Genomic DNA, 24280 nt, shown 5'->3' with positions numbered 1-24280 from the left:
ATAATCTAGGAGAGGACTTCGAAGGTCCAGCTCCCATGGACTGTTAATGTGGTTGGGTGCCTATCTGTTCTGTGTGCCTTTGAAAATCACCTCTCTAATGTCCCCATTCACTTCTCAAAAAACTATTCCAAAATGATTTCATCTTGTTAGACCGGTTTTTATTTGCTTTTATAAGCTCTGACTATTTTAGAACCCTTCTTTAAAAGACTTGATTACATGAATGTTTGAGTGCTGGTGCAGGGCACTGAAAGCCACTGATGTTCTGTGTGTACAGCAGGGAGTATTCTGAGAAAAATGATATGTGTTCTATTCAGCAGTGTCCTCTTGATGCCTCAGTGATACTCGCCTCCATCTTGGTCTGGATCCATGGCCCAACGACATTGGCCTGAGCAGCAAATTGGCGACGCAGACGTTCATTAGCATGCTGATGGGCTAGCTCCTCCTGCAAACATTGATCCCTCACGGGCACAAGTTGTTTCACCTGCCCATGCACAAAAGAAATGAGGGTTGATGTGAATAGATAAGATTAGATCATACTTGTAAAAATAATGTAGCACATAGATTGATGGTTTCCTAACCTCAGTTTTCCCCCTTCCTCTGTCACCCCCTACAGCTATTTAGCAAGCAGGTTTATTTCATTACCTGAAATGCTTGTTTGCTTTCAATCATTAGCAAACTTTGTGAAGTTTTTGACTGTTTCAGCTAATGTTTACATGTGGCCTATTGTGTATTTCTTACTTGAATTTTTGTACGGTTCTTTAGGTACTAGAACTATTGAAATGAAGAGATGTGCTGTACAATGAAACAACAGGTACTGACTTCTTTTTTAGTGAATATTAAGCATTATTGACCAATGAAGTAAATACTGACTGAGGTGGACCCATGTGAGGAAACAGAAAATTCACTGCAGTGAAAATAATTTTTTATTTTATTCCTGGACGGAACAGGATGAATCAATAAAGCATGACAGGGAGTTGTCAATTATGGTTTAATAAAGATCTGTGTTGGTGGTTGTTAGCTGTTAACCAGCAAGGCATATCATTAGACCACAACAAACACCCTGGAAGAACTCATTGTAGTTATAAAATATTACAGCACGGTCCTGCAGCCACTTTCTACTGAGCCTAGTGTTTACTCCCTCGAGATGGAAATGAAACGACTGAAGGTAGTGAGCGCTCTGGCCCTAATTCAGGAAAGCATTTAACATGTGCCTAAGTTGCATCCCTGTTTACAAGAGCACGTAGGCTCATGTGTAAGTGCTGTCCTGAACAGATATGCTCTGTTTAACTGGGGTCTTCGTGGAAGATGGAAAACGAGAAAGAAGAACAAAAGCAGCCAGTTTGAGAATGGTTTTTTTTTTAAATTATTATTAAGTTTACGAGAAAAACAGACCCAAGTTATTCTAAAGTTTTAATGACAAAAAATTAACTTATTTTTCAGATAAACTTTTATAAAACAGAAAAATTACTCATTCTTTCAAGTGGACCTTTGTACCGCTATCAGTAATTTTTTTTAAAATTCAAGGCATTTTATTATATACTTTAATTCAATGACTAAATATAATGCTGAATTTAAAACATTTAATCAAATAATTATTGATTTTTCAAGTTAAATATTTGGCTGGCTCTTGTGATTAATTTAAACCATCTCCCCGGGCAATTTATTCCAATGCTTAACCACTCTGACAGTTAGGAGGTTTTTCCTAATGTCCAACCTAAACCACCCTTGTTTCAATATAAGACCATTGCTTCTTGTCCTATCCTCAGAGATTAAGGAGAATAATTTTTTCCCCTCTCCTTGTAACAACCTTTTGTGTACTTGGAAACTGTTATCATGTCCCCTCTCATGCTTCTCTTCTCCACACTAAACCCAATTTTTTCAATCTTTCCTCATAGGTCACGTTTTCTAGACCTTTAATCATTTTTGTTTTTCTCCTCTGGACATTTTCCAATTTATCCCCATCTTTCCTGAAATGTGGCATCCAGAATTGGACACAATACTCTAGTTGAGGCCTTTTCAGTGTAGAGTAGAGAGGAAGAATTACTTCTTGTGTTTTGCTTACAACACTCCTCCAGATACCTCCCAGAATGATGTTTGCTTTTTTTTTTTTTTGCAAGTGTTACACTGCTGACTCACATTTAGCTTGTGATCCACTATAACCCCAAAATCCCTTTCCACGGTGCTCCTTCCTAGGCAGTCATTTCCCGTTTTGTATGTGTGCAATTGGTTGTTCCTTCCAAAGTGGAGTACTTTGCATTTGTCCTTATTGAATTTCATCCTATTTCCTTCAGGCTATTTCTCCGGTTTGTCCAGATCATTTTGAATTTTAATCCTATCCTCCAAAGTACTTGCAACCCCTCCCAGTTTGGCATCATCCACAAACTTGATAAGTGTACTCCCTCTGCCATTATCTAAATAATTGACAAAGATATTTAACAGAACTGGACCCAAAACTGATCCCTGTGGGACCCCACTCGATATGCCCTTCCAGCTTGACTGTGAATCACTGATAACTATTCTCTGGGAATGGTTTTCCAACCAGGTATGCACCCACCTTATAGTAGCTCCATCTAGGTTGTATTTTCCTAGTTTATTTATGAGATGGTCATGCAAGACAGTAGCAAAAGTGTAAAGTCAAGATATACCACATCTACTGCTTCCCCTCTTCCACAAGGCTTTTTTCCCTGTTAAAAGCAAGCTATGAGGTTGGTTTGATTGCTCTCTCTAAATATATCAGAGGGATAAAAACTAGGGAGGGAGAGGAATTATTTAAACTCAGCACCAATGTGGACACAAGAACAAATGGATATAAACTGTTCATTGGGAAGTTTTAGACTTGAAATTAGATGAGGGTTTCTAACCATCAGAGGACTGAAGTTTTGGAATAGCCTTCCAAGGGAAGCCGTGGGGGCAAAAGACCTATCTGGCTTTAAGATTAAACTCAATAAGTTTATGGAGGAGATGGTATGATGGGATAACATAATTTTGGCAATTAATTGATCTTCAACTATTCATGGTAAATAGGCCCAATGGCCTGTGATGGAATGCTAGATGGGGTGGGATCTGAGTTACTACAGAGAATTCTTTCCTGAGTATCTGGCTGGTGAATCTTGCCCATATGCTCAGGGTTCAGCTGATCGCCATATTTGGGGTTGGGAAGGAATTTTCCTCCAGGGCAGATTGGAAGAGGCCCTGGAAGTTTTTCACTTCTTCTGTAGCATGGGTCACTTGCTGGAGGATTCTCTGCTCCTTGAAGTCTTTAAACCACGATTTGAGGACTTCAATAGCTCAGACATAGGCAAGAGGTTTTTCACAGGAGTGGGTGGGTGAGATTCTGTGGCCTGCATTGTCCAGGAGGTCAGACTAGATGGTCCCTTCTGACCTTAATATCTATGAATCTATGAACCTATGATTTGTTCTTGCTAACTGATTGCTTAATTATTTGCTCCAATATCTTTCTGGGTATACTCTTGAGCATTTTGAAACCAGTCAGGCTGGAAGTGTGACCAGAAAGACTGACTTCTAAGGAAAAGAAAATCTAATTTCTGGCTAGATTTAAGTTTGACTTTTTAACCCTGGTCTAGTTACTACCCTGTTTTTCCTGTTGGAAAAAAACAGGCTATTTTAAGCATATTCACTTCCCCATTAGTCTCACTTAGCTTTAAACAGTAATTGACACACAACATTACATTCAAGCAAAGCCATGAAGGTAGACTCAAATGAGATGTGTTGGGCCAGCTCCACAATGCGGTTCTAAAAGCCTCAGTAATAGGATTGCACTTGATACTTTGCCTACCCTACAAGGTTGTTATGGTGAAACTGTGAGTTTGGTTCTTGTTACCTGTTGGGATCACATTCTTGTGGTTTGCACTATATGTTTGTGTATTTGGTGGTGTGCATTGGTCCTCTGTGTGAATGTGTGTGTTTTTAAAAAGAGAGTTCCACAATGCAGATCTGGATTCTGATCCAACTCCTACTTAACTTCAATGGGAGCAGAACTGGTTCCCTGGCCTGTGTACTTCAGTCATTAATGATATAGTCACGTGACCGGGGAACCCAGTTGCAATTCAGGGAACTGTAATGCTATTGTATAATTAAAATTAATATAATCCCATGTAAAACATTTAAAATGTTTTAAATATATTTTATATCATAAAAACTAACACTGAGCCCAAATTTTCCTTGCAGTTCTACATCAGTTACCCCACTGACCTACTAAATATTGAGTTGAAACCTGTTTAAAATGTTAAATATGGCTGTAACTCATATTTTTTTCAATATCCGTCCGTACTACGTTTCTCCATAATACATAGGTAGGCTTCTTTTCTACAGCAGCCATAATGACAACCAAGCTTCTTCTAGCCAATAGCCTAATTTTATGTTGACATACTTTCTGCTGTCCAAACTAGCCAAGATTTTTAAGGAAGAGCTTTCATTATGGGGCTGTTTCTGTTTTTACCCATTGATTGTAGAGAGAGTTTTGCCTGAGTGAATGCTGTTGGATCAGCCCAGATATTAGACTTTTTTTTTCTTTTTGGTAATTCATGACAACTTCTTGAGAGTTAGTGTAGGTCTCTGTTCTTATTATTCTTACAACCAAAAAAACATTATTCCTGCAATGTCATTTTCACCTTTACCATACAATACCTTATCCCACTTGGCACGGATTTCATCCATAGTGACAGTGCTGTAAGGATTGCTTGCACTTATTCTGATGTTGTAACTCTGAATAACCTTCTCAACTTCATTCTGGATCGACAGGATAGCCTGTCTCTCACCATCTGCCTCTGGCAGAGTGGCTTTAAACTGTTCATGGGCAGTGATTAAACTCTGGAATCAAAAAAAAAGGGGGAAAGTATGAGGATTTTTGTTGTAATGTCAGTTCTATGATCTTGAGGGCCTGATATAAATAATTGTATTTCCTCCCCAAATACATTGTACACATGGGATGAAACCCTGACCCTATGGAAGTCAATGGCAAAATTCCAGTGGAGACAAAATTTCACCTATAGGATCACCTCAAAAAAGACAGAACTTGCAATAAGGTGGTTTTTGGGGTAGCAGACCATATTTTGCTGTTTTTTAAGTATTTAAGAGACACTGTGAAGATGAAAATGATGCATTTCTGAAAAATGTTTCTTTACCTGTGTTTCTAAAAACATATGATATTAAGAATGCGAATAGAAAAAAACTAATTTAACTGTCATACTTTGTTGCACTTCACGCACTCTGAATAGTAAAGCCAGACAGATAAGTTTCACTTCATTTTTCATGCTACCTTTGATGTTTTGCAATACTGTGCTATTTGGGTTTCCAATACTGCAAGTGACTATTATCCCCTTTCCTTTTCCCCACCAAGTTTAAAAAAACATAACAAGTTTTCTACTCACCCTAACCTTGCCCTGTTTAAAAGAAAAAATTAATTAGAGCCCTGACACTTCATATGGACACAGGACTTCAAGTGAGAGGATTCCAAAGGAGTCTCAATGAAGTAGTGTGACTCCGCATAGGCAAAGCGGTCTTCCATAGCAGATCATGATGCAGCATCTGGGCCTAAATACAGCTGCACAAATGTACCACTAATGTTGAGTGCAACTGAATAAATGACAAATTAATGCCTTTAATTACTTTCACAACAAGCCAACTATGCACAATGAACAGCCCAATTCTCATTTATACTAAGAAACTTGTATACTTATCTGGTAATATAAAGTGGTCTTAAAGTGGGTGGAAAGGTAAATTATGCCTTTCCTTTAATGAGACACAGAAGTAAAGTGTTAGGTTCCACAACGTTGCCTTTATTATTAGGTTAACATTAGTGCAGTCAGATATGACTGTTCTGGGCCAAATCCCATATACTGTGACTACTCAAGGCCACCAGTCCCACATAGCTAGTGTCTTAGAGCCCCAAACAACTGCCAAGGGCCATATAATGAGAAATGCAAAGAGACACCGTGTTCCCAAGTTCTGCTCTCCACATGGTTTGCCTGCCTTCTTATCTCTGGCTAAGGACTCCTTCCAAGGGGAGAAGTACTGCAGCCAGTTGCCTTAAAAGGCCATGTCTGCTTATAGGTTATCACTTTATGCTCACAGATGAGTGGGAAAGGACATTCTCTGTCAGAAAGATAGCTTAAAGGCAGGATATGTTTTCACCTACACATGTTGACAATGTCCATTCAGTGAGAGGGAAAGCTTCCCTTTCTTGACTTCCTGAGGATTGCAAACCAAAAACATACTACCAATTTACCTGGATTTCCTCTATGCTATGAACAATAAACATGTCCTGTAGGTCTTCCATAGCACCTTCCATCCAGTTGTTGAATGGAGCAGCTCTCTTGGCAAACTCCAGGTGAAGCTGATCAATTGTTTCCAGCAATTTCTCTGTCCTCTGTTAAGTCCAATAAATGCACACAAACAAATTCATTATTACCAAGGTGAAAGCTAATTTTATGTACATACAAGTAGTGTCCAAGTTACCTTGGGCATACATTTTCAAAAGTGACTGATGATTTTGGATGCCTCATTTCCTGGCTCCCCAACCTGAGATATCTTAAAAGATGCCACTGAAGTCAGTGAGACTACTGACATTAAAATTATTTTCATGTTAAACTTATGTAAACTTAAGTATGTGCATAAGACTTTGTAGGATCAGGGCCTAAATGATTTTATTGCCATTTATTGCATTTTAAATATTTTCTGATAATCTGATCTATAAAATGAACAAATTAAATTGCATCAATTGGAAATGAATGGCCTGCTTTAGTCATTTCTTTCGTGTCTGAAATGGAGCAGTAACATATACATGTCACATTTGAACCCAGAGATGTATGTAGGTGGCTTCCACTGATCTCATGGGAAGCCATGAAGACACATCTTAGGGCTTTTAGTAAATTGGATCTCACTGTTTTGGAACCTCCATCACCAGAGAGCCTGGACACTGGCCTACTGCTCAAATGGAGTTTTGCTATAGGGAATATGACAAGAGAGCTGCCTAATTATATCACTGCTATGCATCAAATCCCCAAAGGGTGAAATTACAAGTCACCTGTTGGTGACCAAATTCATTCTGCTGCTGCTTTATAACTTCTAACTGCACCATAAACTTCTAAGAAACAAAGCACCATCAAGTCTATTACTGAGCAATTCAACCTCTATTGCAAATGAACTCATAGCAAACTGAAATGGAGAGCTGAGGAAAGGGTTATTGCAGTCTGGATTCCAGGAATTAACACGCAACAATGTCTTTATAAATCCCAAAGGATTCATTTTTTTAAATGGAGTTGCTTATTGATATCAATTTTACCTCCAGAGCCTCTCTCCTTTTCTGCGTAAGTGTTCCCAGTTTGTCCCATTGGTCACATATCTTCTGGCATCGGTCATTGACACTTGCAGCATCATAAAAATCCAGTTCGCTAGGAAAGAGTGAAGAGAAAGAGCTATAGCTTTCTAAACAAATAGACAGGAAAACACTGTACATTCTGCACCTGTGAACATGTTGCACTGGCTCTCAGTAACTATGCCTCCTCTTCTTTTTCCTCCTCTTGCTAAAAAAGTCAGCTTGCAAACAGTTAGGCAGTGTAGTGTTATTATGTGTGGGATCTAGGCACTAAGGGCGGGATCCACAGAGGTACCTAGGTGCTTAAACCCCAGATTTAGGTGCCTACGTTCCCATTTTGGTTCCACTGTGATCTACAAAACTCCCGCCAAACCTCGTAGTCCTCTAAATTCACTCAGCACATAAGTTTCCAATGTAAAGGTTCCCTCAGCACCTATGTTTCCACTTTTTGGCATGTGCACTGCAGCCTCCCTCTATGCATCTGTATAGCTATCTCCCAACTAAGACCCAGAGTGATTCATGAACCTCAAGGAAAGACATGTTCAGCTACCTAAGCCACATGTGGGCTTGGTCGATAGGCATGCTCAGAGGCTGCTTACTGGACTGGGTCCCATTCAAAATCCGGCCTAAGGTGGTGGTGCTCACCTTGTAAATTTTAGCCCAATGGTTAGAGCACTCGTCTAAGATGGGGGGGGGGCGGCAAAAGGATTTGAACAGGAGACTCCCATGTCTCAGGAGAATGTTCTAACCACTGAGTTATGGGATATTCAGATGTGGGGCATCCTCAATCTCTCCTGTTGAAGCTGTTGCACTGTGGATAAATAATGAAAGAGTGACTGGTGTAAGGGGATTGGACCCAGGGTCTCCAACCTACCAGGTAGGTGCCCTAATGACTCGGTCATTTTCACTCTCTCTGTGGCCCAATGACTGTTCCACTGTGGATAAATACTTATAGTCATTGAGACACAGAGAGTGTATGTGTGTAAGAGAATGACTCTTCAGTGGCTCTGCAGCAAGAACCAATGAACTGTTGGAAACTAAGAGCTTTTTTGATAAAAGTTCCCTGATCAGCAAAAGGTTAGAGAGAAACCATATGACATCTAAACACATTATTTATAAAAAGGAGCAAGGCATTCTCCATGAGGGCCCTTTGATTCTGGAACTGCTCCGCACTCTGCTCTAGACCATTCCAGATTTGTTGACCTTCAGAGTATGCAGTAAAAGCTATCTAATTAATAACACTTTTGGGGAGGTCTGAGGGTATGGGGCTGTGGGTGGAGTGAGATGGGACATAATTTTGCTGTTTTGATGTACTGGCTGCAAGTTAATTATTTTTTATGTTATACTCCTACTGATAGATGAAGTTCATACATGGATTGTGAGTTTAGTAAATTGTCAGGGCACCAAGAGCTTCTGTATCAGTATCTTTTTGCACCATAAGTCTAAATAAATAAAAAGTGTTTTTGAAGATTTTCCAAGTGGCACCTCTGAGACTATTGCAAATTTTATTTTTAGCCCAATGGATCATTGATCTCCAGTTGTGTCTCTCATTTTTTTAGGATAGGGGCAAATGTCACTTTTGTGAAAGTGAGGGACTAATTGTCCTGGCTACCCATCAGTGCTGGGAGATACTGTACTAACTTCGCCAAACAGCTCTGCCAACATACCTCAGTCATGACCTGCAATATCCCTGCTATCCTATTTTATTAAGCATAGATAGTTTGTGTTGCATGTTTGGATGTGGATAAATAGGGAAGAGAATGAGATTATCAATGCTAATTTTAAAAGGGTACCTACAGTTTAAAAATAATAGGCCGGATCCTCAGCTGGTATAACTCAGTGTGACTCCAATGACTTCAGTGGAGCTATGCCAATCTACCTCACATGAGGAGCTGGCACCATAAACTTCTAAGAAACAAATTTCCTTTAAAAAACGTCACATTTTACAGGCATTATTAAAAAGGAAAGAAATGTAAATACCTAGTTTACTTTTGCACTACTTGCGCTGTTTACTTTTTGTGATTCTCTCACCATTATAAGTAAAAATAGAGTAGCTTTCACTTTTCTTTTTTTTTTTAAAGTGAGTTTCTAGTCAATTTAACTTTTAGCTTTTCATGCACACACAATGCTGCAGCACATGGTTGAGAATTCCACCAGTGAAACCAGTGAAATGGTTTGGTTTTTTTTAAATCCCATGATCTTTAGAATTTAAAACAGTCATAAAGGTATTTCTTTTTTTCTTAATCCTAATCTGGTTTTAGATTTCATGAAATCTTACTTTCATCGATTTTGGCTCACAGATGGGCCAAATTTGATCTGACAGTAGCTTTGATCCAGCAAAGCATTTAAGCATGTGCTTAACTTTAAGCACGAGTAGTTCCACAGAAGCCAAGTTAAGCATGTACTTAAGTAATTCCTGGATCAGGGCTGGCGTCTTTGTAACTGTGCCCATAAACACAATTTGAACCCAGGTATGCAGAAGCAAAAGGCTTTCTAGTCCATCTATGCTGGAGATTAATATAACTGTTTGCCTGGCTGAATATAAGTTTTTACACAAGGTAAGATAAATATTTTAAAAAATACATTCAGAAATTTTGATCCTGATTAGTGAAAATCTTGGAATTAGTGCATAGGACCATAAATGAGTATACACCTTAGAGCACAATTTTGTCTAATTCTTTTTAGCATTTACAGTGTATTAAATGGGAAATCCCTGATTTTTTTCCCCAGGTTTAAATAGTGCCCCATCCAAGATTTACGATGTCTCACAATCTGGCACACAGTGACAGCATAACAGCTTCCAAACTAGAATGATCCTGCTCACACACACACAAATCCTTTATCCAGACACCATCAATCAACAAGCTTTTAACAACTTTAACCTTTATGCTCTTAGTGGGCTCAGCTGCTGTAGCAGAAAATATCATCGCTGACACTGAACTGTAACCAGTGCAGCTCAAGGTCACACAGCAATTGTTCTCCTTCAAAATAGCAACTGCAGGCAGCCAAGAGATGGCTACCAAAAATATAGGGCATGCTGACCTGAAGCACAGTCAATGATGGTCTTTTTAAGGGCCTGATCTAATGGCCAAAGAAGTCAAGAGAAAGATCCTTATTTATTTCAATGAGCTTTAGTTCAGGCTCCAATTGCACCTTTCTTAGAATGAAAATTTTTACACAATCCTAAAAAATATCACTGTCAAGAGGAACTAGGACTTTTCACCTCTAATTTCTAAAATTTTGTGAGGAACTGTTGGTAAAATTATTGAAATCAATATACAAAGGAAGCTGCCCATTTGCTTGCAGCTACTAATACTTGGCATTTATATATAGCACCCTTCATTCAATGTCCTCCAAGGGTTTTAAGACTAATTGAGCCTCACAACCCCCCTAAGCAACCGGGCAGAGATTTCTCCATTTTACAGGTAAGCACATGGAGGTTAATGCAGAGCACCTCTGAAGTCAGTAGGGTGTTCAAAAATTGTTCTCCTTAGCCTCTCAAGGTCCCTTCCAATCCTACAGTTCTATGATTCATCACCTCTGAAAATCAAGCCACAAGTAGCTTGTCCAACATGACATAGCAAGTCAGTGGCAGAGTTCTCTCTCCCATCCAGCCCCATTCTAACCACCTGGCTATGTTCCCTTCAAGCTGGCAAAACACAGACTTAGAGGATGTAGCACCAACCCTGCCTGCATTAAGAATGTTATTTCAAAAATCTCACTTTGTTGCTAACACCAGTCCAACTTCATTGATGTTAACAGTGTTTGGAGCCCTAGTGTAGATGGCCAACCAGCCTTTTAAGCATTGCGTTCATTAGCCTGATCTGAGCAGAGATCAATGACACGTCTAAAACAATGGTGGCCATTGCCAGGCTGTCCGCACTCTGCTCTCAATGCTGCTAATACTGGTGGAGCTGAACCAGCGTTAGACATTTTCAGAAATTGTCTCTAGAGAGAGCCATTGAGAGCTTCTCTACAAACAATTACACAATAGAAAGTCATTATTACCATACAGGTTAGGATGAAAAGAAAGGCAAGTGTTTTATCAACTGAAGAATTCACTGATACGTGCATCCTTTTAAGTTTCATGCTTTTTGGCACTAACTAATTACTTCGTCTTTTTTTCCTCCAAATATATACATTCTCTTTTAAATAAACTGGAAAAAAAATAGACCTTTTTCTCTAATCTCTTCCAGTTAAAGTAATCTTAGGTGTCACTGTTAACAATAGTAGGCAAAACATTTTCAGAAGGTGCAATTTCTAACTTGATGATGGATTTGTTTGGATTTGTTTGTTTGGATTTGTTTCTAAACAGGGGAGACTTCCACTGGATGAGGTGATAGAACTGGTGCCTGTGCTAGCCACACTCTACCCCCGCACAAGAATGGAAGGCTCATGGCAAAGCTGTAAGGTCCCTCCTCCCGAGACATACGTTAGGGTAGACTCCCAGATGCTCTAGACTGAGGCCAGGCAGTACAGGATCACAGAGACACAATTGGAGCTAGTGGAGAATTAAGACCCAGGTGTTTCTGAGTTGTAGTCCTTTTCAAAAATTTTGCACAATATTCTTTTGCAGTAGGTATTTAACCCATCAAAGAAATGAAGAAACTAAAACATGGAAAGGTAATAAAGAGTATGTCTATACAGCAACTAGACACCCAGAGCTGGCCCGTGCCAGCTGACTCAGGCTCTCGGGGCTCAGGCTGGAGCCCAGGCTCTAGGACCCTGCGAGATGGGGGAGTTCTAAAGCCCAGGCTGAAGCCCAAGCCCAGAAGTCTACACAGCAATGAAACAGCCCAGCAAGCATGAGTTGGCTGGCATGGGCCAGTGGTAGGAGTCTGTGGAGACAGAGATTTGCCACAGGTGACACAGAGTCAGAGACAGGGTTGGGAACCGTGCTTTAATGCCCCGACTCCCAGACAGACATCTGTTTTAACCACTAGTCCACACTGTCTTCTGTTAGCGTCATAAATTTATACTGCAATTCAGCAATGCACATGCTATTAAGCATGGGAGTAGTACCACTGATTTCCAGTATAACAACATTAAATTCAATGGGACTATCCACACTCTTAAAATTAAGGATGTGTTTATGTGTATTGCTGAACTGGACCCTTAAACTAATTTGTATTCTCTCTCTGAGTGTGTGCACACATGCATGTGTGTCTGTGTGTGTGTGCTGGTCCAGTGGTTACGGCATTGGTCTTGGTCGACTTGGTTTCAAGTCCCTACCCTGCCACAGATTTCCCGTGTGACCTTGGGCAAGTCTCTGTGTGCCTCAGTTCCCACTCTGTAAAATGAGGCTAACAACACTTCCTCACCTCACAGGGCGGCTTGTGGGGATAAATACATTAAAGATTGTGAGGTCCTCACACACTATGGTAATGGGGGCCTGACAAGCACCTTAGACCCGAGACACACATGCTATACAGAGAAGGAATAGGAATTAGTTTTTAAAGTATATAAAGTACTGTGGGATGGGAGACGCGATGCAAATGTAAGACATTATTTTAATATCAGCTTGCAATATTTGATCTATATTATACATACGTGGGTAAAATGAAATAAATTTTTATGAGAATGGTTTTACATCTCGCTTCTTGTAGCAGAACACATGAACTGGTAAACTAATTCCATATATACCCCCACCACATACACAATTTACCCACCAGCAGATCTACAGAAACAAAAGCTTACTGTTAAGTCAATTTTGAAATGTTTGCCCTCAAACCACTGTATTCAGTTGCATGTCTATATTTAGTTCAATTAAAAAAAAAAGGAAAGGAAAGGTGTCAATGACCAGCTCAGATAATATCCTTACAAAGCTATCTGTGGAATTCTTACATTGTACCTATGACACTATTGAATTCATTGGAAAGAGTTTATCAGCTAAATGTCAGCAGCTGCATGCCTCTAAATGGAACATACTTCAGCTCCTGGGCAATGGCTGCGATCTGTTCTACTCTGTCCTGGTGGGCAGCCAAGTCACTCTCAAAAGCTTCATGTTTCCTCAACATAGCGCGGACTTCGGTCAGAGAAGCAGATTCATAATCCTTCTGGAGTAAGATCTGCTCTTTGCCTGAAAATAAAAACAAAAATATCAGTAATTCATTACTAATTCATTAATTACCCTCAAGTCAGTCATTTAAATTGGGGCCCAGTTTTGTGGTGCTTTGATCAGTATCATACACCCAGTGTGAAATCTGGCCCCACTGAAATCAATGACAAAACTCCCATTAATTTACTTCAATAGGGCTAAGATTTCACCCCTTGTGTAAAGCCTTTATTAACAACTCACTGGAAAAGTCATATGACATTTAATAGGGTGAAATAATAAATATTACATATAAATCATTTTATAAACCTGTAGAACATATTAAGATATTTTCTGTAGGTTGCTGAAACAATCCTATAGAATTCTATAACTGGGATGTGATTCTCTATTATGTTCCACGGAATCATTCATGAGCCTGTCTAAAGATTACTTTCTGTTCATTTCTAAAGGATTTTTCCACATGGGAATCAGCCTGTTTCACACAGACACATTGTTGTATAACATGGAATAAGTAGCAAGGTAATTCAGGCTCATTCCAGAATAGGACCAGATTGTCAACTCCCTACCTGCACTGGTGAAGAGTTACTTAACTGAGTAGTTATTAACTTCTGTGGGACGACTTGGGTGAGTGACTCCTTCCCAATCTGTGTAAAAGGATTCTCAAACCTGGCCCTTCGTTAACATGTAATTTATAAACACAAAGATGTAATAAAGCAGAAACATCCAGGTTGCTGGTACGATTCTTGGCTCAGTGAACCACTATTTGTGATGGTTTAAGACAGGCCTGGTAACTCTGTTTTTTGGTTCTGTATCTTTCAGTTACCGACAAGCACTTCAATGGCCTTTTTCACAGCTAGCACTGAACTGCAATTTATTCTCACTGTCTGTGGAGGTGTATGAATTTTGAAACTTTTGGTCTTGTTGCTGTTGAAAGAGGAGGAGAGTAGAAGGGGGAAAAAAAAGAGTGTAAGGAAAGGACACCAAAGAAGAAAGGAATGGGGGCAAAACGCAACCATTCCCCTAAAAAGGCCAATAATTTTGCTTAATTTCTTTTTTAAAAACCACCAAGGGAAAAAAGGGTGGAAATAAAAACTATGATTATGCCCTCACAAACCTCACACAATTCTGACCCACACTCAGAACTTTTGCCAATATAGCAATGTTGGCTAGGGGTATAATTTTTTGAGCCCTACTATAGATAAGGTATACCAACATAAAAGTCCTTTTGCTGGCATATCTTATTTTGCTCAGGGAAGTGGTATAAATTATATTGCGAAAAGCAATTTTATGCCAGCACTGCGTGGGGTGGCTGGCATAGCTATATTGGCAAACCTTTTCCAGTGAAGACCTGGCTTATGTAGCCAGCAATCAGATCACTATGTTCAGTGTAAGTTATGTTAAAGATATATTATCTTCTTTGAAGTTCTGCCTTCAATCCATTATTCACTTTGGCCTCACGCCCAAAACCTCCATAAAGGCTGAGATATGTGGCCGTCTTTTCAAACGCTCTTTGTTTTTTAAACAGAAAATGCCAAATCCTTATGACCCTTTCCAAATTACAAAAGCAAGCAAATAAAATCGGAAACTGAAAGATTATCTCTCACTCATCAGCAACTCTTACCGTTAGGAGAGACAACTGAATTCAAAGACAGCCACTTCAGCTTCAGTTCACCACATACTATTTCCTAGATTTTAAGGCCACAGGGGACCATTATTTCTCTTGCTATATATTCTCCTGTATCTGTCATGTGTAATTTCCCCGTGTCAGAGCTACGACACATGGTCAGAGTAGCACGTGCTCAGTAAAGAGGCTTTCAGAATGATCACAGCTTCACTTCTGGCATTTACTTGGCAGCCATTTACTGATTTGGGTGCTTCGAACAAGCTCACTATGGGCTGGACTCTGGTTTGAAATGGCCAGCACAGGGGCTGTGGTGGGAGTGTGAGGGGCATGATGGGGTAGAGCTGCATTACATAGATTCTCTACTGTGGTAAGGTCCTGAAAGAGACCTTATCGCAGTGCTGTGTGCGAGAGGAGCCCCTCAGCTAGCTGTTCTAACTTATGATGGGGTTGGACTAGCAATAGCACCCCTCCCCTGTGCTAAAGTTTAATAAAAGCTGTAGCCTGCCACTTAATTCCATGCAAGTGTCTGTCCTCATTTCGCTGCTGTGTCCACATCAAAGAAAGCCAGGTTTTTCATTCCCATCTTCTCCCTGAAATTCTGGGGAGGTAAGCTAAACTGTAGGACGTTGCTTGTTGACCTTGGCTAAAGAAAGCCACCATTTAATATAACTTTAGTTTTGGGACTTGGCTGGAACAAATCCTGGTTGTATTTATGTGTCACCCTTAAAGTGGAAGGATGTCTTTTGTCTTTGCTGCTGTTCAGTTAATCACACTCTGCTGATATCTGCCTTTTCCCTAGATTCTTTCCTGGATTTAATGGAGCTCTGACTGGTTGGTCACAAGACCTGGCTATGCAGATAAAACCATGATGTGATCTTCGCAAAAATGCTGGATAGATTTACCTGAAACACTCTAAGCAAGGTCTGCTTACCATATGCCCAGGTTTCATGAGTAGAAGCCTTCTGTCTAAATTTCTCAGCCAGGTGTTCAAGTCGTTCCAGTCTTCGTATTTCATTCAGCAACCACTCTTCATAGCCCTTCTCAGCTTGTTCAAGTCTCTGCCAAGCGCCAGCAATATCCTGTGAGAAATTTGGGGATGAGTAAGGGAATGAGATTTTAATCATTACTCTGTATCTCCTCTGACTTTGCCCAAATTTGTGAACTCTGCAAGAATTTACAGTCTTGCTCCAAAAATGGAAATTTAGGTCCAAATTTTTCAGGAATAGTCACCTAAACTACACCAGACAAAATGAGTGTAGGTGAGTGCAAAATGGAAACAATGTGTACAAAATGTGATTGTCCATGCAAAGCAGTTATCTATCTACTGCCTCCGTGCATATTTTATATCTTGTAATTTCAGTGAAGGTGATTTATAATATCCTTAAAGGTTTCAGAGTAACAGCCGTGTTAGTCTGTATTCGCAAAAAGAAAAGGAGGACTTGTGGCACCTTAGAGACTAACCAATTTATTTGAGCATGAGCTTTCGTGAGCTACAGCCACTGAATGCATCCGATGAAGTGAGCTGTAGCTCACGAAAGCTCATGCTCAAATAAATTGGTTAGTCTCTAAGGTGCCACAAGTCCTCCTTTTCTTTTTGCGAATATCCTTAAAGTGTACTGTTTTGTGCATCCACTATCAAAATAAAAATGTTTTGGTCTTTAGAAGCTGACCGTGATGGAACAGCTAATAGCAAAAGCAATCCAATGTGCACTTTCGCTGGTACACAAAGTCACTAAGCTTTCTGGCCTATGTAGAAGGCTGAGAAATAAAAAAAGCTTGATTCCTGTTGTGTGGTCTTTGCAGAATATTTTGAGCTTTTACAGATGCGCAAATGCACCATTTATAGCCAGGGCTGCCAGTCTCTATGATATTTTGTGAGCCAGATAGATTTTTCAGCTAACAGTACTGCCTGTTTATAAAACCTGAATAGCTTAAACACAAGATTACAGCACAGTAGAGACATTTGTTGGCTATATTCAACACCTAAAACACTCAAAGCTCTCGACTCCAAAACTCTTATCAAGAGCTGAGAGTTAATTTGGAGGAACTATTGTTTGTCTTCACAGATTATAAGGCTCCATTCAATTAAAAGCAATCTATTGCAAACTGAGGCTGAAAAGGGTACTGAAACTGTGCCAGGGCCAATCCTGGGCCAAATTCTGAGGTCCTGCATTGAAGAAAACTCCAAATGAAATCAATGGTAGCTTTGCTTCAAACAGAATCACACAATTTAGCTCCTTCAACAAAGCAGTACTGATCATGTTCCAAAAGGGGGATTTGTCTCCCACTCTCATGGCGGGAGAAGAATGACTGAAGTGGAGGCAGCCTTAAAAAGAGACAGGGCCCCCGGTAGGGAGAAATGGTCCTAGAATGAAGTACTGAATAAAATAAGTCTTGTTGATTTAGCACTGCTGGTACTTGAGAACTAGATGTTGCAAGTTGAAATGAGTGAAGATGTTTTGGAATAGTAATTGGATCCCATCTATTCACATATTACTGAGCATTTCAGGTGAAAGGAGAAAAGAGACTGGACCCGTATTTTACTCACTGAAACCATTTTCCCTTCTGATGGCATGAAAGCTGGCCTATTGCTGATCCTCAGTTTTGTCTGCAAGGTATTGAAATTGATCTCCAGTTGACATTTTTCCTGGACTTTGGGAGGCTTGTGCTTGCGGCGGTAGTCTCGGAAGTCCTCTAGCTTCTTCTGCATGGCCTGCATTGTTTTCTCGGGTGTTTTGTCTTCCAGCCAAGGGATTGTGCGACGAATCCATTCTAAAAGCTATCACATACAGACACAAACAATTAAAACTCAAAGCAATGGAAAATGGAACCAAAAAAAAAGAAACGATAATCCTGAATGTACAGACTCTAGTGTCTTTTCTTTAACAAGAGAGTCATTGCCAAAGTCAATGACTTAGTGACAACTAAGCACAAGATTTTCAAAAATGACTAGTAATTTTGGTTACCTCAATTTATGCCTAATTTGAGACATCCTAAAGGGCCCTGATTTTCTGAAGGTGTTGAGCACTTGGCTTTTTGAAAATCAGGTCCCTTCAAGGTATCTCAAGATGAGTACCCAAAACCTGAGTTATCCCAAATCCCCAGCTACTTTTAAAAATCCAGGCCAATGGGGGCTGAGGAAGCAGCGTGGGCCGAGGGACGTGCTGGCCACCCTTCCTGCAGCCCCCATTGGCTTGGAGCAACGAACCATAGCCAGTGGGAGCCGCGATCGGCCGAACCTGCAGACGCGGCAAGTAAACAAACCGGTCCGGCACGCCAGGGGCTTTCCCTGAACAAGCGGCAGACCAGCTTTGAGAACTACTGGTTTATATGATAAAGTTCATGTTCCAAATTCAGGGCACAGTTTTAATCTGTTTCTCTTTCTAGGTAGGTAATTTCACTGCAGATTCTGAGAGCCTCACAATATTATTGAATTTATCCAGCAAAGGATCATTATCCCCCTTTTCCAAATGGGGAACTGAGGGACTTGTCTCGGATCACACACAAAGCATGTGGCAGAGTTGAAAACACTGTTCTCCTGAGTCTCAGCCCTTCCACAGATGCAGGGATGCATTATGATACACCTTGAAAAATACCTTTTTCTGGCCTACCTGTGAAATATCTCATACCTTATACCCTCATATTTCAGTTTGAAATAAAATCCTTATGGACCACTTTATACTTAAACATCTTATTTTTATCACTTAAAGATATGTTTGTATTTATCTATCATGTTACAATTTTTGGCTGAGGGGAAAGAAGCTTTTTTTAAACTAGAATTATGGAAAACAGTAAGTGAATTTAAGATTCCTTATTTGTGCAAGCAGTTATAACATATAAACCCTCAAAGATCTCTCTCTCCGGTACTTAAATGGCCTCCATTACTGCAATATCCGAGTGCCTCACAATTCCTACTATGTCTATCCTCACAACACCCCTGTGCTATTATCCTCAATTTCCAGATGAGGAACTGAGGCTGAGAGAGTCTATGTGACTTGTTCGATGTCACTCAGGAAGCCTGTAATGGAGCAGGGAATTGAGCCTGGCTCCTCCAAGTTCTAAGCGAATGCTCCAAACACTGAACCATCCTTCCCCTCTGATAAAGATGACTGTCAGCTGTATGTGACTTTAATTTTGCTCTGTTTTCATTGTAAATAATGCACTGAATTTATCATCATCACTTGCTAGCCTTTACCTCACTTGCTAGCCTTTCATAGTCTTCCATCAACTTTTCATTTTCTTGATTCACAGCAAGCACTTTACATATCCTGTTAGCTGCAGTCTCAGCCTGTAAAATACAGAAAACAAACAGGACATAGCTGTCATCATGTTCACAAGCAGATACAAACTTTAAGTAAGCTGAATGTGACTGCTGAAAATAAAAATTGCTCTTATCACTGTTGGTTAGTGCTCATGACTCATATGTAAGTTCGCCCTTCTCAGAGTTATTGGGACAAATTCTGCAGTGAGTCTCCCTGTAAAACTCTACTAACTTCAGTGTGCTGCATAGCATATAAATCAACATAGAATTCATTCTGTTAAATGTTAAAGCCTTATTATATAGGAGGTAGTTTCACACTAATGTCAGGGTCATTTAATAAATCTTTACTTTGAAAGTGACTTAGACTATTGTTCAGGTTATGGTATTAGGTTAAAAAAATCATACTAGAAATCTATTAGGTTTGTTAGGAACATGCAAAAGAAGACCCAAGCAAATTAAGAGCCCAGTTCACACAGTTTTTACAAGTCATTTGCATTTATAACTGCTAGAATGTGCACAACTGGTCAAAGTCTGCTCTTCTATACAAGTGTAAATCTGGGGTAATTCTAATCGGGTCAATTGAATGTTGCATATTTTTTCTGATTGTGCACCTGAGAGCTGCTCCTGCAAGGAAAGTTGTGCATCAACTCAGCCTGAGGTCCATATGCAAAACAAGGTCTCTTTAAACTTACTTTTCCTGAAAATAGCCTTTTATAACCACTAAGGACCCTCAAAATCAGTGGTAATACCTTTTGGAACCAAAAAAAAAAATCCAATTTGCTACAGGGCTTTTAACTGAATCAGGATTAGAAGTTAGTTAAAAAAAGCATTCACATTCAAATAATACCTGGGAACGTTGATTAAAACCTCAAAGATCTATATTCAGGTGAAAAAATCTCATGGAAATGTGAAACAACCAACCAAAAAGCACAGCAACTCAAAGGGACCATTGATTAATACCTGCTCTGCTCCAGCAAAAGCATGGTAGAAGCAGGAAACATAAGTCATGATAGCTCTTTCATCAGGTTTGGGAGTGTTCACAATATCTACAGAAGGAAGCGGGGGAAGGAAAGGAAAGAACAAAAAAACAAAAAAAAAATAGAGGAGTAGAAAACAGGCTGAACAAAGAGAAGCACAAAATGGTTGTTACCCTGCCTTGATTTCTGTATGCTAAGCAGGTGCTGGCCCACAGCTCTGTACTCTGGAGACAAAGCTGGAATAAACTGTGTGTGAGATTTATTGGTGCTGACAGAAAAAAAAAATCAATATGCTGAAACTCAGACTGAGGTCTTGCAGGACAATGAAGTGAAATTATTTTTCTTTGCAGAAGGCTGGATCTTGCACCCTTATTCATGCACTGTAACTCACAGGAGTAAACCCATTAACTTCAGTGAGACCACCTGCATGCATAAGGATTACTCACAACAGTAAAGGCTGCAGGATTGGGCTCAAATTTAACAATTTAAAATCTGTCATCTAGTATAGACGCGATAAATCGACCGCTGAGCGCTCTCCTGTCGACTCTGGTACTCCACCAGAACAGGGAGTGCAAGCGGAGTCGATGGGAGAGCGCCAGCTGTCGACTTACCATAGTGAAGACACTGCAGTAAGTAGATCTAAGTACGTCGACTTCAGCTACGCTATTCAGGTAGCTGAAGTTGCGTATCTTAAATCGACCCCCACGCAGTAGTGTAGACAAGCCCTTAGATATGTAAAAGACAGGCTACATAACTCACGGAATTTTAGCTCTTTTAACCTGGGAAGGACCTCTCTACAGAAGAGTAGCTCAAGCTTGCAAAAGTATCTGTTAGCTATTTAATACTATATATCAGTATCCCTAGAGTGAGCATTTTCCTATTAGTGACACTTGAACTGTGTCCAATTCTGAGTTTCTCTTTACAGTAGAACCTCAGGGTTACGAACACCTTGGGAATGGAGGATGTTCGTAACTCTGAAATAGTCATAACTCTGAACAAATCATTATGGTGGTTCTTTCAAAAGTTTACAACTGAACAGTGACTTAATACAGCTTTGAAACTTTACTATGCAGAAGAAAAATTCTGCTTTTAACCATCTTAATTGGAATGAAACAAACACAGAAATAGTTTCCTTACCTCGTCAAATCTTTTTTTTTTTAAATTTCCCTTTATTTTTTAGTAGTTTACATTTAACACAGTACTGTACAGTATTTGATTTTTGATTTTTTTGTTTCTGCTGTCTGATTGCATACTTCCAGTTCCAAATGAGGTGTGTGATTGACCAGTCAGTTTGTAACTCTGGTGTTTGTAACTCAACTGTTTGAAGTGGGCCACCTTGTTCACATTGGCCTCATTTGCACTACAAAACTGATTCCACCCCTTCTTGTCAACTGTTGAGAATAGCCCACTTCCACTTTAATTGAATTAGCTCATTAGCACTGACCCCCCACTTGGTAAGGCAACTCCCATCTTTTCATATGCTGTGTATTTATACCTCCCTAGTGTATGTTCCACTCCATGCATCTGATGAAGTGGATTTTAGCCCCTGAAAGCTTATGCCCAAATAAATTTGTTAGTCTCTAAGGTGCCACAAGGCCTCCTCATTGTTTTTGCTGATACAGACTAACACGGCTACTCTGAAATCTGAGATTCTACAGTAATTATTTTTTGCTTATATTTGCTGAGATACAATTCCAGATTTCTACCTAGATGTCTGTATATGATATTTGTGTCTGCATCACATATAATAAATGTCTTATGCTGCTATGCATTTGTACATACATTAAAATGCTAACACTTAAAAAAATCCTGAAAACAAAACTGGTGTATATTTTCTGAGATTGTGCTATATTTTTTACATTTACAGCATGAATAATATCCAGGGTCTCTGGCATGGTGGTGGAGATAATATGACTGCTGTTGGGATCTCTTTTTTCCATGTGAGTTTGTTATTTTCATCTTGCTCTTTAAATGTTGATTCAAGTCAATGCACAGAGGTTTCAAATAGAGGGAAGTATGTCTGCTATCCAGGTCAGTAACCAACTGTTGAGATCTACTTGATATTACTAGTAAAGATACAGAATAGTGAGACAGAAAAATATGTTTCTGGAGAACAAACAAATGGCTAAACTTCTATTGACTATACAGAGACAGGAGTGCAGAGAGAAAATTAGGAAATGAGGTCTTGCCCAGCTCTAGGATGCTCCTCTAGTAACTAGTGGGGGGAAAGATCAGAAGAGAAAAACTGCTAAAAAAACCCCACAGAAGGTGAAGGGTGAGATCTGATCCATCTTTTACAACCTCACCTTCTGAGCACCCGCAAATGCATGGTAGTAACAGGAAACATAAGTCATAATGGCTCTTTCATCAGGGCTGGCAGTGTTTACTACATCTGTGTAGAAAGAAGAAGGTTAACTGCTCAGATAGTCTAATGGCAATATACTTCCATCTGATGATGATTCCACCTCACATGCTGCAAGGATTTAAAAAAAAAACAAAAACAAAAAAAACCAAGGTCATTCCTCTTGCTTTCATCCACTCATATCAATGCTGATCAGACTTTAGGAATCAATAAATGAAGGAATTATCAATTGCTCAATTGAAATGTTAAAAATATCCGAATATCTAGGATGTACAGAAATAGCATTGCCACATTGCACTGTTTTGTACAAGACCCAATTTTCAAGAGCTATTGGGGAAGGCTGGCAGATGCAGACCTCCTGGGATCAATTCTGCTTTCATTTACACTTACATAAATCCAGAGTAACTTCATTTAAGTCACTAGACTTACTCCAGAGTTAACTATGTGTGAATGTAAGTAGAGTTTGGCCTAGTAACTTAGTTATGGATGTAGAAGTGCATGTGAAGCACGTTAAAACAGTGTCTCTATATTCTGCCTGCCCTGCTCTACGTTCTCACATATCAGAGTATTGATCTGTATCCAAAACCTGCAAAACAGGTATACATGTGCTACTGTGATCCAGAATAAATCTAGCACTCAGAAAAGCTTTGATTTTTAACAGTTTTGCAGCCTTTGAGCCAGATTCTATTTTCAGTTAACCTCAACATAAATCATAACAGAGTTCAGCCCCTTATTTTGGAAGGCTGATGGGTTTTGCATCATTATGGGAGGAAATAACTAAAATGACAGGATATGACTGAAGTTTGGGCACATTGACAGTGATGGTCCCTTTAACACTCTGCAACAGATAAAGACAGAAAGTGACCAAGCACTTCATACTGATTATCAGTGAAGAGGCTTTTTGAATGGCATTAGCACCAATGCAAAAATGCCCATTTCACACGCAGCCGGAGTAGGGTTGGGGAGATGACCAGGGAAAGCAGATAAAATTTCTAAAGTTAGCTGTGGGATTTTATACCATAAGAACCAATATATTTCATAATTCAGCATCAGTTTCTTTTATTTTACAGGGGTTAAGAACGAACTTTTGAAAAGGATACATTAAAAGAATCTGAAAATTGAAATAAAAGCTGACAGCACATATTTGGATGATTTCACATATTAATGATGACTCTAATAAAGCGTCTTTTTTCTTTTAAGGTGTAAAACGCCAGGATATGGAATACAATATTTAAGGAAGCTGACGAAAAAGAAAAATGGTAATGGACGTTCATATCTATGAATAAGGAGATAGTAGATGTGTTAAATAATTACCTTGCATCTTAGTTTACAGTAAGAAGGACAAGGTGTTGCTTAAAACAGGACTCAGATTTCCAGGAACAAAGAGAGAATGAGTTCTGAAGCATGAAATCAATGCTAGAAACCACTGAGTTATTTGGGTGGGGTTTTCAAAAGCACCCAGTACTAACTCTACTGCCATTTATTTCAATGGGAGCAGGCAGGCTAAGACTGAGTGCTTGGGAACATTCTACCCTTTGAGACCAGTCAACTGGCAAGAGACCAGATCAGAATTAATATATTTAAAGTAGCAAATGTTCATATTTTGTCTCCATGCATGCCCAAACTACAGAACATTAGTTAGTTCCAAGAGGTACTTTAACATCA

General features: G+C 39.6%; 1 protein-coding gene across 2 annotated transcripts in view; it reads right to left on the bottom strand.

Annotated features, from left to right (window-relative positions):
- Window positions 1–24280, bottom strand: part of ACTN2 (actinin alpha 2) — a 90804-nt gene that overhangs the window by 15896 nt on the left and 50628 nt on the right. The window contains exons 8-16 of one of the 2 annotated variants that reach the window (XM_048843788.2): window positions 22560–22645; window positions 19211–19303; window positions 17564–17794; window positions 15947–16094; window positions 13265–13415; window positions 7304–7412; window positions 6248–6388; window positions 4648–4830; window positions 347–481 (exon numbers count right to left, since the gene is read on the bottom strand). In XM_048843788.2, coding sequence (XP_048699745.1) covers window positions 347–481; window positions 4648–4830; window positions 6248–6388; window positions 7304–7412; window positions 13265–13415; window positions 15947–16094; window positions 17564–17794; window positions 19211–19303; window positions 22560–22645 — 1277 coding nt within the window. Of the gene's footprint in view, window positions 1–346; window positions 482–4647; window positions 4831–6247; window positions 6389–7303; window positions 7413–13264; window positions 13416–15946; window positions 16095–17563; window positions 17795–19210; window positions 19304–20236; window positions 20323–22559; window positions 22646–24280 lie in introns of both variants that reach the window. The other variant, XM_048843787.2, reaches the window with a different exon arrangement.

Source organism: Caretta caretta, chromosome 3 (genome assembly GCF_965140235.1).
Source record: "Caretta caretta isolate rCarCar2 chromosome 3, rCarCar1.hap1, whole genome shotgun sequence".
NCBI classification, from domain to species: Eukaryota; Metazoa; Chordata; order Testudines; family Cheloniidae; genus Caretta; species Caretta caretta.
This window is presented reverse-complemented; position numbering and strand designations above follow the sequence as displayed.